This window comes from Geospiza fortis, unplaced genomic scaffold (assembly GCF_000277835.1).
Source record: "Geospiza fortis unplaced genomic scaffold, GeoFor_1.0 scaffold178, whole genome shotgun sequence".
Lineage (NCBI taxonomy): Eukaryota > Metazoa > Chordata > Aves > Passeriformes > Thraupidae > Geospiza > Geospiza fortis.
Window position 1 is genome coordinate 795,929 of NW_005054466.1, and position 15,034 is coordinate 810,962.

The following is a 15,034-nucleotide window of genomic DNA, read 5'->3' on the forward strand; positions in this document are numbered from 1 at the left end:
GCAGGAATTCCTGGCCTCACGCCGGGCTAACCCACGGACCTCTGTCTCATTTAAAACCCCGGATGAGCTCCAGCTCATCTTCCTCCTCTTGGAAACCCGTCCTGAGCTTGCCAAAGCCACATCGTGCTTTGATGGGCAATGATTTGATTGGAAAATTGTCCTCAAAGGCAGAAAAGTTTCCTGCAGCTGCCATGATCCCATTCCTGAAGGGATCTTGGGGAAAATTGGAGCGGTCTCAGGGACGCTCAGAAGTGGTTGGAGGTTGTTCCATGGCATTGAGACTCCCTCTGCCGCAGCAGGAAATCATTTTGCTGCCAGGTTGTTATCAAAAATTCCAATGTTTTTGTGGCTGTCTCTGGGAGGGGATGTCCAAACACACGTGGAGTCAAACCCAGAGCAACTGGTCAGCCAAGCTGGGAGCGTCCAGCCTGGAGAGGAGAAGGATCCAGGGAGAGCTCAGAGCCTCTCCAGGGCCTGGAGGGGCTCCAGGAGAGCTGGAGAGGGACTGGTGATAAGGCATGGAGGGACAGGACACAGGGAATGGCTTTAAACTGAAGGAAGTAGATTTAGATGGGACATTGGGAAGGAATTCCTGGCTGAGGGGATGGAGAGGCCCTGGCACAGGGTGCCCAGAGCAGCTGTGGCTGCCCCTGGATCCCTGGAAGTGCCCAAGGCCAGGCTGGAGCAGCCTGGGACAGCGGGAGGTGTCCCTGCACATGGCAGGGAGTGGAATGGGATGATCCTTAAGGTCCCTCCCCACCCAAACCTAACTGGTATTCCATTATCTTGAATTAATTCTGATGTAGTCACAATTTGGAAACAGCGACACGGTTCAAAGTTGGAAAAGGGTTTAAAAAATAGAGAGGGTCTAGTGTGCTCCAGGGAAAAAAAAATTAATAAATTCATGAGCCATAAATTTACAAAAATTCAGATAATGATAAAATAGCAGTTGCCAGAAATTTCCTACCTCCCCATGAGCCAGCCTGGGGCTCTGTAGTGCTGGAAGTCTGGAAGGAATTCCATGCTAAGGTGGCAGCAAAGCTGTCGCTGGTGTCCCTTGGGAGGATGTGACCTCCTTGTCCCACAGAGAATGACATTCCCACCCACATGCACCTGTAATTCCCAAAGAATTTACCCAAACCCTCTGTTTCTCCAGTGGCTCTTGGAAGAGTCCCCTTGGACACGGGGCATGGCATCAGGAGCTGATCAGCTGCAGGGAGGATTATCCCAGACAGCTGGAGATAAGGATCTAACCACAGCTTCCTTGAGGATCATCCAGGGGCCCTTTGGGACAATGTTCTTAATTTTAAATTTAACCACAGAATAGGGCTTTTTGGACTTGGGGTTGTTTTTATTTGGGTTTTTTGTTGTTGTTGTATTTTTTTTTTGTTGGGTTTTTTTTTTGGTTGGTTGGTTGGTTTTGGTTTTCTGTTGTTGCTGCTTTTTGTTGTTGTTGTTGCTTTTTTCTCCTTAAGAGTGAAGCAACTCATGAATGCAATGATTGAGGAAAATAAGGAAATGAGGGAAAGGAGGAAATGAGTTCTTTGAGCTGCTGAGTGTTTTCTCACATGTGGACGAGGAGTAGAAGGTTGTGTGCACTGTGTGCTGCTCCAGCCACTCCAGCAAAGGCCTGGATGGCATTCCCTTCCAGAACCAGTTTGGTGGGATTTTCCCAGTTCTTAGTGGAAAGAACTCTTTAAGTCCCAGAGTTTTCTGGGAAGGTCCTGGAGCAGGTGTTGGGGTCATGGAGCACTTTGATCAATGCACAAACTTTTGACTTCTCTGAAATCATCTCCCCCATCCTGCTACCCTAAGCCGCACCCTGGGGTGGGAATTGTCTGGCTGATTTCCAAGATTTCCCCCAGGGAAACGACATCTTTCCTTTTTAACCTCCCACTGGCAGGATTTGTCAGGGTGACTTGCTAAAGGAAGGGCACAAACAACAACAGAGCTGCCCATTCTTTTTTTTTTTTTCCCACCACAATGAAGAAGTGGAGACTTTCCACCTCCAGGGTGATTTAAAAGGCTGAAAGCAAAATCTCCTGTGGTGGGTTTGATGTGCCTGACTCTGTCTGCGTCCCCTGAGTGGTCACAGGGTGTGGAGTCTTTGCTTCTTTTTGCCAGGGTTGGGGTTAAATGTACGAGACAGTATTTCTTGTTGGGACTCAGATGTTTATCAGTTCTTATCTGTGTCACAGTCTCACAAACCCTGAGCTCTGCAGCACTTCACTGTCACAAACTAAACATGGAGCCCCATCTCTCTCTCTACAAGGTCTTTGAAGGATCAACTGTCCAATTAAGAAATGACACCGAAATTATTTTCACTTTTAACCCAATAACCAACCACCCGTGGCTGCAGTGGGGACTTTTTATCCAATTACACAAAACCACCCAAACCCATGGAGGAGAAGGAGAGGAGGAGGAGGAGGAGGAGGAGGAGGAGAAGAAAAAAAAAAAAGAAAAAGAAAGAAGATGAAAGTGAAGAAGAAGGTGAAGAAGGTGAAGAAGAAGGACCAGCCCCCACCCCAAAACCTCCACCTTGCTTTATATCCATTACTTTATTCTAAACCCTTAAACCCTGAGTTTCCCACCCTGTGATCTCACACACTTCTATCCAAACTCCACACCCACAATCCCAGTTCTCTCATTCCATTTTGGAAGCTTCTCCACGGCCTCAGGTCAATGCAGTGTTCTCTGGGGGGTCAGTGCCTGGCAGCGCAGAAATCTGAAATTCTCAGCAGCCAGGGGTCCAACAACAGGGGAGTCACAGCTCAAGGGACTGGGGCTGTGCTTCCCAGCAGAGACATTTACAGGAGGTGTCACCTCATTTTTGTTCTCAACCTCTTGGAAAATTACTGCTCCTCATGAGCTCTCCCTCAAGGAGCTGTTTTATTAACCCATCCCAAAATCTCAGTCCTCATTATCCTGTTGCCAAAGCTGAGGCCTCTTTTGCCAAGAATTTTCCATCATAGCTACAAAGGTGAATGGAATAATATTTATTATTAAGACAAATTAAACCATCATCACTGTTCAGATTAAATGACCAGGCTGGTCTTACTTGAAGTGGTGCTCACCTAGGGCAAAGAACACGGAAAAAATTGATGTTTCTGCCAGCTTTGAAATCGTGTCTTCATCAACAAATGCTTTTTAATGGCATCTATTTATCAATTTTTATTCTTATTCTAATTATTAACTTTTTATTTGCAAGAGGTTTCTTCCTCACCTCAGCGATTCTGTGCCTTGTCACAGAGTTCCCTGAGTTTATCACAGAGGTGGCTGAATTATTGTGACAATCCAATTATTGTGAATTATTGTGACATCCTCTGCAGGTCTCTTGGGCCTTGGGCTATGAAAACCACTCTGGAAATAAAAGAGAGGGGAAAAAATGTTATTTTCCCCTCAGTGTGCTGATGCCTTTAGTCACAGAGAGCACACAAGGCCTCTTGTCACACTTCAATGTGGCACTGCAGCCCTGGGATTAATAAACCTTCCTTTGATATCTCTTTTTCATGGAGCAGATTTTCAACAACATCTCTTTATTATTATTATTATTATTATTATTATTATTATTATTATTATTATTATTATTAGCCTTGTATTTGCAAGAGGTCTTTTCCTCGGCCCTGCCCTCAGTGATTCTGTGCCTTGTCATGGAATTCCCTGATTTTATCACAGAGGTGGCTGAATCCTGGGGACAAATGAAGCACTATCGGTGCATCCTCTGCAGGTCTCTTGGGCCTTGGGCTATGAAAACCACTCTGGAAATAAAAGGAGAAAAATGTTCTTTTTCCCTCAGTGTGCTGATGCCTTTAGTCATGGAGATCACACAAGGCCTCTTGTCACACTTCAATGTGGCACTGCAGCCCTGGGATTAATAAACCTTCCTTTGATATCTCTTTTTCATGGAGTAAATATGTCCAGAGATGTCAGAACAGGGGAATTTGGCCACATTGAGCCGTTGTCTTGAGTGAGAGATGGTTTTCTATTATTATTTCCCTCCCTGGGGAGCAGCATCTTTGCGTCACCACCAACAGCTGCATTTACCCAAGGTTTTGCCAGGAGATCGTGGCTGACTCCGAGCAGATGCAACCAGAGGGAATTTTAAGAAACTGGGCTTTTAGAAAAAAAAAGAAAAAAAAAAGAAAACCAACTGTTTGTGGCTATAAATATATGGATTTGCTGGCTATCTCTGGAAATAGGCCTGAACCTATAGATAGCTGGAAATATCCACACCTAAATAAACACCACGTGCGTGCACACATCTCCAGCCAGGGATGTTTGTTTAGGTGGGGAGTTTTCCCATTTTAGCCATGCTGGGATAATTTTAAGATTGGCCAAAGCAGCAAACAGAGGGCCCCAGAGCAAGCTGGTGTCCTGCCCCGAATAAATGGGGATTATTCCACACAGAGCAGCTCGGAAACCGCTCTCTGCAAAGAGCAAAGTGTGTTAAAGCCATCAGAGCCTGCAGAATTAACAGCTCGTAACTGCCCGGGGAGCTGCAGCTCCTGCGCTGCTTCCTCAGGGAAAATTACCACTGCAGGATGGGAACTGACAGCCCTGGGGGCTGACTCCTCCTTTAGCCAGGTGGGATGAAGCAATGCAGGGAAGTGTTTCCTCAAATTCCTTCCAGATAACATTAAAGAGGAAGTGAACAATCAGCTGGCAGTGTCCAAGGCCACGCTGGACAAGGCTTGGAGCAGCCTGGGACAGTGGGAGGTGTCCCTGCCATGGCAGGGGTGGCACTGGGTGGTCTTGTCCCTCATGGCAGGGTCATCTCCCACTGTCCCAGGCTGCTCCAAGCCCCGTCCAGCCTGGCCTTGGGCACTGCCAGGGATCCAGGGGCAGCCACAGCCGCTCTGGGAATTCCATTCCCATGCCTCACCACCCTCCCAGCCAGGAATTCCTTCCCAATATCCCATCTGAATCGATTCTCTTTCAATTTGAACCCTCATCCTGTCCCTCCATGCCTTGTCCCCTGTCCCTCTCCAGCTCTCCTGGAGCCCCTCCAGGCCCTGCCAGGGGCTCTGAGCTCTCCCTGGAGCTTCTCCACTCCAGGAGAACATTCCCAGCTCTCCCAGCCTGGCTCCAGAGCAGAGGGGCTCTGTGACCTCCTCTGGATTTGCTTCAGCTGCTCATCATTATTGTGGATTTGTTCTGTTCCCACACTTCTTCCCTAAGCACCCCTTCCAGGCCATGAAGGAGATGGGGAGCAGATTTAAAAGGACCTCTGGCCAGGCCCTTCTCCTTTGTTCCCTGAATTCCCTTAAAACCAGGAGGGAGGGTGACCTGTATTCCTGGAGCTCCTGAATCTTTGGATAAAATGCAGCAGAAATTATGAGCAATGAACCTCAGGCAGGTTTTTAGCCCATTTCTCCCCAGATTCCACACAACCACAGACTGTGAATCCCTTACCTTCCACACATCCAGCCAATAGCAGCAGGATCATTTTTCAGGTCACTTTTTCCAACAGTGGCAGCAGCAATGGCATGTTTGGGTCAAAACCCAGGAATTTCCCCCACTCCCATCTCCCCCAAAAGATCAGGGATGCCAGACACAGCTGGTTTTAAAGCAGGTCCAACCCACGCTCTTTCCAAGGGTGAGCTGAAGGGTGAATGGGATCTCCACCTCCCTAAATCCCGGGAAAGGGGAGTCGGAGCCAGCAACTTGGGAGGTTGGCTCAGCTTGGGAACCACCACCACCAGCAGGACGGGCCATGCTCAGATCCAGCCCCAATCCTGTCTTCATCTGCTCCGGCTTGTCTGTAGCGTGAGGGTTTGACGGCTTCCCGGGAACTCGGAGGGGCCTGGAGAACCCGTCCCCTTCCAAACACAATGGGAAGGGCCCAGCGTGTTGCAGGGCTGCTTTATCTAAACCCCATTGTTCCAAGCAGCAGTCCTGGAGCTCTCTGGGGTCCTGGGAAAAGCAAACAACTTTGTGGAGCCTCAAAGTGACGGCACAGGAACGGGTTTGGATTGTTTCATCCCCAGTTTCCACAAAGGAATGTCAGCAAAGTGTCAGGCGTTTGCAGCAGGACACGGGCAGAGGTTTTAAAGTCTGTGGAGGAATTAAAAAAATTATCTGGGAGATGTTTTGTTCATAATTTCAATTAACCCCGAGGTGCCATCCTCATTCCATGCCTATGGATTTGGTCTGGAAATAGAATCCGAGAATCCTGGAATGGTTTGTGTTGGAAAGGATGATTTTTATGGACATGCGTGTCTAAATTGGGGTGTCTGAGAGTAAATGGGAGTGTCGGGGGCTAAACTGGGGGTCTTTTGTGAGAGCTGATCCCAGCCTGGGAGGATTTAAGAGCCTGGAATCTCTGTGGATGAGGGGAACAGAGTCCTGCAGGAGCGGGGTCATCAACACTCAAAGTTTTCCCTGAGGCTTTGGAAATCAGTGCCTTCTGTGAATATCCCATTTTGTGAATATCCCATTTTGTTAATATCCCATTTTGTTAATATCCCATTTACCTTTTTATCCAGTCCCATTTTCCTGTTAAAAAAAAAAATACAAGAAAATCAAGGACAGAGATTTTCTGGCTTTGTTTATCACTCCAAGCAGCAAACCCCTGATTCCAAATGTGTCCTTAACGACATCTGAATCTGCAGCTCGGAGAAACTTTGCAGAAATTCCATCTGGGAAATCCTTACTTATGCTTCCCTGTGCTGCTGTGGATCCCTCCCAGCTTCACAGCCCGAGTGCTGCTGGTGTCTCACTAAAGGGGAATAAAAAGGATGAAAGGAAAAATTTGGATGCAGGGCACAGCTCCGTGAAACTCAGGATAGGATTTGCCACCAGAAAATTCCTGCTCCGTCTGGGTTTCCTTTTCCTTTTGCACACATGGCAAGAGTTGAAAGAGGGGAGGGTTCCTGCAGGAATCTAATTCATGGAATTCATGGAATCCTGGAATCCTGAATCGATTGGGGTTGGAAGGGACCTTAAAGTCCAGCCAGTTCCAACTCTGTGTCATGGGCAGGGACACCTCCACCAGCCCAGGTTGCTCAAAGCCCCGAATATTCTGATTAAATTATAATTCAATTGAATCACATTGGTTTAATCATCACACTTTATAGACCAGGATCTCGTGGCAACGACAGGTTTGGCCTCTTCCAACAAGGGATGACCAGGGATGGTCAGTGTCTCCTCAGGGTGGATTTCCAGGAGACTTCCAGGGAACTTCCTGGAGTGCTGGATCTCCAGGTTGTGTCCATGGCTTGGCCATCGTGGCCTTTGTGGTTTTCTGGGAATTATTTAACTTCCCATCCATCTCAGCTCCCTAAGGACACCCCTCAGACCATGGAGATCATCGTTGCAGCTGGCAGATCATTCAATATTTTCCTGCCTGGAGGATCTTTCCTGGTTGTCCGCTGTGGTTTTCATGGAGCTGGGATCTCCCTCAGGATACATGGAACTCCTTTGGAGATTTTGTCCCCTCGTGGGTAAATCCAGGGAGGAAAAGCTCCTGGGAACTCCAAGTGAGGGAGAAGTGGAAGTAGAGAATCTCAATTTTTTGCTCCAAGGGGTTTCCCCAAGGATCTGAGCACCACCTCTGAGAAAGCACATTTCCCGGAGGCTTTCCAGAGTGACTCCAGGTGGGATTTGGGGAACCTCCTCCAAGGAGAGCTCCAGGAGAGGCTTTCTGTGTCTTGGCTCTTGGTGCTCAACCTCCTTTCGAAGAGAGGCCCTGTGGTCAATCAGAGCACCCCACTTCCCAAAACCTCCTGCCAATCCAGAGGCTCTTCCCAAGGACATTCCCGCCCATAGGAACGTGGATCTTCCAAGTGAAATTTCTGAATGGGGCTCAGGGATGTTTTGTTAAGGCCTCACGATTTTTGTTTTACTGAAAATTCCAACCTTGGAGTGAGATTATTATTACTATTAATTTTTTTTTTTCTATTTCATTTTTTACTATGGAGGGAAACGTTTTCCAGCTCCAAGAGGATTCCAGCTTGGCAGCAGGAAAATCACACCAGGGTATTTTTCCCTAAAAGCTTTGAAATCTCTTCTTCTTGGCTTTTCAGGGCCTGCTGCCTGCACAGACAGATCTATAAAAATCTATAAAAATATCCCATAAATACGCACAGACACACTCAGTAAATTAATATTGGCAAGGGCTTCGCTCCTCCAGCGCAAACCGCAGAGAAACATTCCCAAATCTGCGGATTCTGATGTAATAGGGCTGAGGTTTGGCATTCCAGGACAGCGTTCCAAGCCTCAAATCCCAATCAGAGCTGTCATTCAGAGCCCAGCATTCCTGACGTTACTGCAGCCCCGTGGGCAGGCGAGGGAGAGGAGGGAATGAGGAGAAAGATGCTGAATTGGTTGGGTTTTTTTGGGATTTTTTGCTAAAATCAGGCTGGGAAAGGCAGGGCAGGCTGGGATGGGAGCAGGCATTTTAACCCTTTCTAGGGATCCCTGAGTTCAGCTGCAGGATCAAGGCAAATATCCCGATATTTAATGGAAACCTCAGGGTTTCAAGGCCAGCTTTAGAAAATAACAACCTAAAACTTCCTAAACTATTAATTATTAAGAACTCTTCTGTGACAGAGCCTTTTCCAATGGGCTTTTGGAAAGCTCGGGTTGTGTCTGGATTGGATAACCACAGGCAGAGGCTGCTTGGGATTTAAAAAAGGGAAAAATAAACGCAGGTGATTTTTTTCCTCATATCCCATAGCCAAAGTATTTCCTTCCCCTGTTTTCTGGTGTGGGTTACGCTCCCCCAGGCTGGACATCAGTCATCCAGCAACAGCTAAATTGTGAAATTCCAGCACAATTCCCAGCTCAGCAGGCATTTTGTCCAGGTGAAAATTCCCAAGTGATCCCTGGACAGGGCCAGGAGTTTGTAAAGCGCTTTGGGTTCCTTTGGGATGAAAACTCTGCGAAATTCCCAGGCATTGGATTAACCCCACTCCATCATTAATCCCTTGCCAAATTCCCAGCTCAGCAGGCATTTTGTCCAGGTGAAAATTCCCAAGTGATCCCTGAATTGGGCCAGGAATTTGTAAAGCACCTTGGGTTCCTTTGGGATGAAAACGGCACAAAACTCCCAGGTATGGGATGACCCCCACTCCATTGTTAATCCCTTGCAAAATTCCCAGCTCAGCAGGCATTTTGTCCAGGAGAAAATTCCCAAATGATCCCTGAATTGGGCCAGGAGTTCATTGGTTTGTTGGAACCACTCTGGGTTCCTTTGCGATGAAAATGCCCGCGAAACTCCCAGGTATGGGATTAACCCCACTCCATCATGAATCCCTTGTGAAAATCCCACCTCCCCACCTCAGGGAACACAAACCCCGCTTCCCAAGCTGCCAAAAAAGACGGGATTCCCGAAGGATCTGGGCTCTGCGTGCTGCCAGGGTTGTGTGGTGCAGGAGGGCCGCGTTCCCCATGTGACGCTGTTTTCTCCATCGTTTCTGCTGCAGGAGGTCTTTGATCGCCTCTATTTGATTTATACTGTTGGATACTCCATCTCCCTGGGATCCCTCACAGTTGCTGTCCTTATCCTGGGATACTTCAGGTAGGCGGCTCTGTTTTTACCTAAGCAACACCGGAGAAGCCGCGGCTTTTTCCGGAAGGATAAAACTGGGGTGGAACAGTTCAGGAAGCCACCAGAGGTGGTGGCATCTGTGATTTGGGCTGTTTTAGGGTATCCCAGAGCAAACTTCCTGCGGGATGGTGGGTGGGATGTTGGAACTCCTTCCGCTTCCCTCAGGTGGAGTTTTCCAGCCCCTCTTTGTAGCAAATGGGAAGAGGAGCATCTCCAGGAATCCTTTGGAATATTGTCCAGGATTTTCTGTCCCTGTTGTCCCTGCAGGTGACTGGCTTAGCTTCAGATGGCTGATTTGCAGAGAAATAAGATTCCCTGAGGGAAATCCCTAAGTCTGAATTTTCATGAAGGATAAACCAGTTGAAAGGGATGGAAAACTCCCAGGCCAATTCCTCCAGTCTCCCCACACTGCTGCTCTTCCCAGGGATCCAAAACTGACCCTCCTGACTCCATTGTGTCCCCTCCCTTCCCAACAGCCCTTTGAAGGGATTTAGACCCCTAAATGCCACTTTGAACCCTCATTATCCATTCCTCAATCCACTGCTGCAGCTTCCATCCCTGGAAGTGTCCAAGGCCAGGCTGGACAGGGCTTGGAGCAGCCTGGGATCGTGGAAGGTGCCAGGGTTGGAATGGGATGATATTTAAGGTCCCTTCCAGGCCAAACCATTCTGAGATTCTTGCTGGCACAGACAGCATGGGACGGGAGGGATTAAAGGTGTCACTCACATCCAGGGATTTGTCCTTTGGGAATGTTCTATCTGGTGACCCCATAGAGCAGGGTGACCCCAAACCCCGAGTCCCAGATTTGCTTCCCTTCAATGTATGCTCGTGTCTTCTCCTAAAAAACCAGCAGGACCTGGACAAGAGCTGGTGGGGGCCAGAACAGCCACGTGGTGTCTGCAGAGGGATTTGGGAGGCTTGAGCCAAGCCCCGGACACGGAACACTGGGAATGAAATGTGTGGCTTTGGGCTCTGAAAGTGCTCAGAGCTCTCAGCAGACAGCAAAAGGTGTCGGGGGGTTTGCTTGGACAGCAAATCCCAAATCCGTGACAGACCAAATCCAAAGGGCACTGCAGATCCCATTCCTCCACCACACTCCTGTTCTCCCAACCTTTTCCCTCCGCTTCATTTCCCACTGCACGCTGGCAAGGTTGTTAAAATATTCCATGCCCACATGTGCAAGAGAATTCCTGCTTTTTCTTTATCCATATCTTTATCGCACTTCATTTCCAGCCCAGACCACCTGGGCAGCAGTGCTGGAGCATCTTTATCCCAAGGATCAGAGCAGCAGCAGGGATCAAGCCAGATTTTATCCTCGATAATCCAGAGATTCATTGACTCCCTTTCAAATGCAGGAAACAAAGCCAATCCTCATTCAATAAACCTCATCAGTTCCACTTGGTGTAATTTGGATTATAAAAGCGCAGAGAACAGCTGGTGTTGTTATCATAACGTCCTGCAAAAGGGATAAAAAAACAGCCTTTAATTAGTGCCGATTATTGGGATTTAAGAGGAATATAAATCCATTCATAAATCCAGGCAGGGCACCAGAGCTCCAGAGAACAGAGGGGACCCCAAGAGGTCAGTTCCTTCTTCCCCAAATCCTGATTCCTGATTCCAAAATACACCTCTTCCTCCTGGTTCTGACCCATTCACCTCTCACCATCCCCAAAAAAGCTTTTTCTCCAAAAAGGACCTTAAAGCGCTTTACAACTGGGATTTGTGGGGTCACTGCTGCCACTGCTGGGGTGGAGCCCACAGACTGCTCCAAAGGATGGCATTTACAGCAGGAAAACAGGGACAACAGCCCAGCACACCCGAGTTACTGCTGGAGTTGCTCCTAAATGGTTTACAGGAAGCTCTGCGAGGTTTCCAGTGGCCCCAGGTTGTGGAGCCTCTGGAATCCAAGGGCAGGAGTGGATTGGAGAGTGGGAATGGCTTTTCACTGCCACAGGGCAGGGTTAGAGAAGATTTTGGGAAGGAATTCCTGGCTGGGAGGGTTGGGAGGCCCTGGCACAGGGTGCCCAGAGCAGCTGTGGCTGCCCCTGGATCCCCGGAAGTGTCCAAGGCCAGGCTGGACAGGGCTTGGAGCAGCCTGGGACAGTGGGAGGTGTCCCTGCCCATGGCAGGGGGTGGAATTGGATGGGCTTGAAGTCCCATCCATGCCAAACCATTCCATGATTCCCCGAAGCCCCTGGAGAAGGTATCAATCCACTTCCCAACCCCATGGGAGAGCAGGGAGCCGTGACCCTCGCTCTGCTCCCCATGGGGACGCGGTGCCAGTGGGAGGAGCTGGGGCTCTGCAGGGCCAGAAGTGACCCCGGCTCCATCCAACAGCTGGACTGAACTTCCCAATCCTTCTTGTCCTCTTCCAGACGTTTGCACTGCACTAGGAACTACATCCACATGCACCTGTTTGTGTCCTTCATGCTGAGGGCCGTCAGCATCTTCGTGAAGGACGCGGTCCTGTACTCCGGGTCGGCCCTGGAGGAGATGGAGCGGATCTCCGAGGAGGACTTGAAATCCATCACGGAAGCACCTCCAGCGGATAAATCGCAGTTTGTGAGTATTCCCAGAGCAGTGGTTTTCCAGGATTCCTGTCTTTGTCCTCTCTGTTCAACACTTACCCTCTTTTGGGGAGTTTCCCACCCTACTCATCTTTCACAGCCTCTTCCCGTCCTTTCCCATTCTCAGCCCATTGGTTCAGCGGGATTCCCAATTCCTGAACTAAGGAAAAGCTGCTCCCGTGGCAGGCAAGGTTGATGGTTTGATTCCCACCTACGTTCCCCTGATATCCCCTGGAATTTATGGCTGTGGAAGCATTCCTGACCATCCCAGCACAAGGCACATCCAGCCTGGCTCACAGCACTTCCACGGATGGGGAATGCACGACTTTTCTCCCTCCCATTTGGAGAAAAAGACATTTTGGAAGGGAAAATGGGGGAGGATGTGGTGTCGCAGGAAAGGGTGGGGCTCATCTGCAAAGAGGAGGTGGTGTCCATGAGAGGGACCTCAGACAGAATCATTGAGTCAGAAAAGAATTCCAAGGTCATCCAACCTTGGAATTGCTGGTGGGTCCCCAATCCCAGCCTTGTCCCCAGCCCAGAGCACTGAGTGCCACCTCCAGGAATTCCTCAGACATCTCCAGGGATGGCAACTCCAAACCTCCTGGGGCATCCCCTTCCAAGGCCTGAGCACCCTTTCCATGGGGAAATTCCTTCTGGTGTCCAACCTGAGCCTCAGGCTCCATTTATGGTTGGGTTGGGTCAATGCAGTCAACCCAGGCAGACGAGTCAACATCCCAAAAATAAAAATGGAAGTGAGGTCAGTTGGACTCTTCTCCAAAATTCCATGGGGGTTTCACTGTATAGAAATCTCTGGTGGCAATATCTGCATTGTCCGTGTGCTTGGAGGGATGAAACCCATCCTCACATTTCCCACATCCTAGAGGTCTCAGCTCTCCTTATTCATTGGTCCTCTTATGGATTTCCCATGGAAACCCAGGAGTTTGTAAAGCGCTTTGGGTTCCTTTGGGATGAAAATATCGCGAAACTCCCAGGCATGGGATTAACCCCACTCCATCATTAATCCCTTGGCAAAATTCCCAGCTGAGAAGGCATTTCATTCAGGAGAAAATTCCCAAGTGATCCCTGAATTGGGCCAGGAGTTCGTTGGTTTGTTGGAACCACTTTGGGATGAAAATGCCATGAAACTCCCAGATATGGGATGATCCCAACTCCGTCATAAATCCCTTGGGAAAATCCCACCTCCCCACCTCAGGGAACACAAACCCCGCTTCCCAAGCTGCCAAAAAGATGGGATTCCCAAAGGATCTGGGCTCTGCGTGCTGCCCGGATCCTTCTCACCTTCTCACTTCCCACAACTCCTGCCAGGAGGGGACAGCCGGGGGGGTTGGGCTGTGCTCCAGGGAACAGGGACAGGAGCAGAGGGAACGGCCTCAGGCTGGGCCAGGGCAGGCTCAGGGTGGGCACGGCAGGAATTTCCCCATGGAAAAGGTGTTCAGGCCTTGGAACTGCCCAGGGAGGTTTGGAGTCACCACCCGTGGAGGTGTCCAAGGAATTCCTGGCTGTGGCACTCAGAGCTCTGGTGGGGATCAGGCACAGCTTGGACTCGATGGTCATGGAGGTCTTTTCCAGCCTCAGGGATTCTGGGATCAGCTTCCTGCCTGTGGATTTGCTTGGCTTCTCAAGTCTTTCCCAGTGCTACAACCAGGGACCAGCAACACCCTGTGAAAAATCAGAGGGTCTGGGAACGTCCCACTGCGCATCTGAGTGTCCCAGCTGGAGCTTTGTCATTGTGTTCCTTTCCCAACCCGGACATCCATGTCATTAATCTACAGAGTCTCACTCAACATGCTCCAAAACTCTCGTTTTTTTGGAAAGAACACAAAATGTTTCACTGCATTGTTTGGTGTTTCTCCTCTTGCTGGGCTCATTATAAGGAATAATTAGGATAATCTATGGCATTCTTTGGATATTAGCATTTAATGGCATTTCCCACTCTTTGGAATTGCAAGGCAAATAAGCAATGAAGGGGACAATGAATGGATTTCTGTTGTTTCCAAGCAAAGTGGGAACTTTTCAATTAATGCCTCACATTCCCTGCGTGAGGCAATAAATATAAAAAATAAATACAGAAAATATTATCAAACCTAGATGAGGATTTTTTATAAATATAAAAAATATTACTTAATTTAGGAGGATTTTTAATTATTCGATTTTAACTCCCTCTGTCTATGAAAGAAAATGAGTGTCATGTTTGCATATCTTATCAATATGCAAATATATGTCTATATTGATGTATATATTGATGGACAAAAAATTAACAAAAGAGCTGTGCCAAGATAAAAAAAATCTCTTTTTATTTCCAAGGTATTATTACTGGTATTTTGTGTCAGTCCTTTGTATTCCTCTGAAAGGAAGGGACAGCACAAAGATGGACCGAGGGATGTGGCAGCCACAGAATTCCTGGGAAATCCCAGACTCCAAGGACATCCACACTGACAAGAGCTGGCTTTGTACTGATTCATCCCAAAGTGGCACCAATATTTTGCAGCCTGTCTCTACTGGAGCTGAGAAATTGGGAAGAAGGGTGGCTTTGTCCAAAGGGAATGTTGGGCCACAGTCAGGGGTTTGCTCCCAAAAAATCAAAGTATTTCAGCTCAGTGTGGAGCAAGAGCTCAGCTTAGGAGCCCATTTAACTCCACAGTGTCCTGGAAGTCTTTCCCCAATCCCCCATCTTGCAGCTCAGATGGGACACCTTGGAATTTCCAGGGAAAATCCTCCAGATCCCGTTTGCCCTTGGAACACCCGGCTCTGAAAGCAGCAGGAGCCTTCCCAACAGTTCCCAGTTGTTGGGGACAGACAAACAGCCCTGGAGGATCCTGATGTGGACATCTGTGACAGGGTGGGGTGACTCCATCCCACCTTGGTCTCCCCATGAGCTGAGGAAGGAGTTGTAATT

General features: G+C 48.7%; 1 protein-coding gene across 1 annotated transcript in view; it reads left to right on the plus strand.

Moving 5' to 3' along the window:
* Positions 1-15,034, plus strand: part of PTH1R (parathyroid hormone 1 receptor) — a 94,024-nt gene that overhangs the window by 59,557 nt on the left and 19,433 nt on the right. Inside the window, exons 6-7 of the mRNA XM_031062805.1 lie at positions 9,426-9,520; positions 11,926-12,112. Of these exons, the coding sequence (XP_030918665.1) occupies positions 9,426-9,520; positions 11,926-12,112 (282 nt within the window). The remainder of the gene's footprint in view (positions 1-9,425; positions 9,521-11,925; positions 12,113-15,034) is intronic.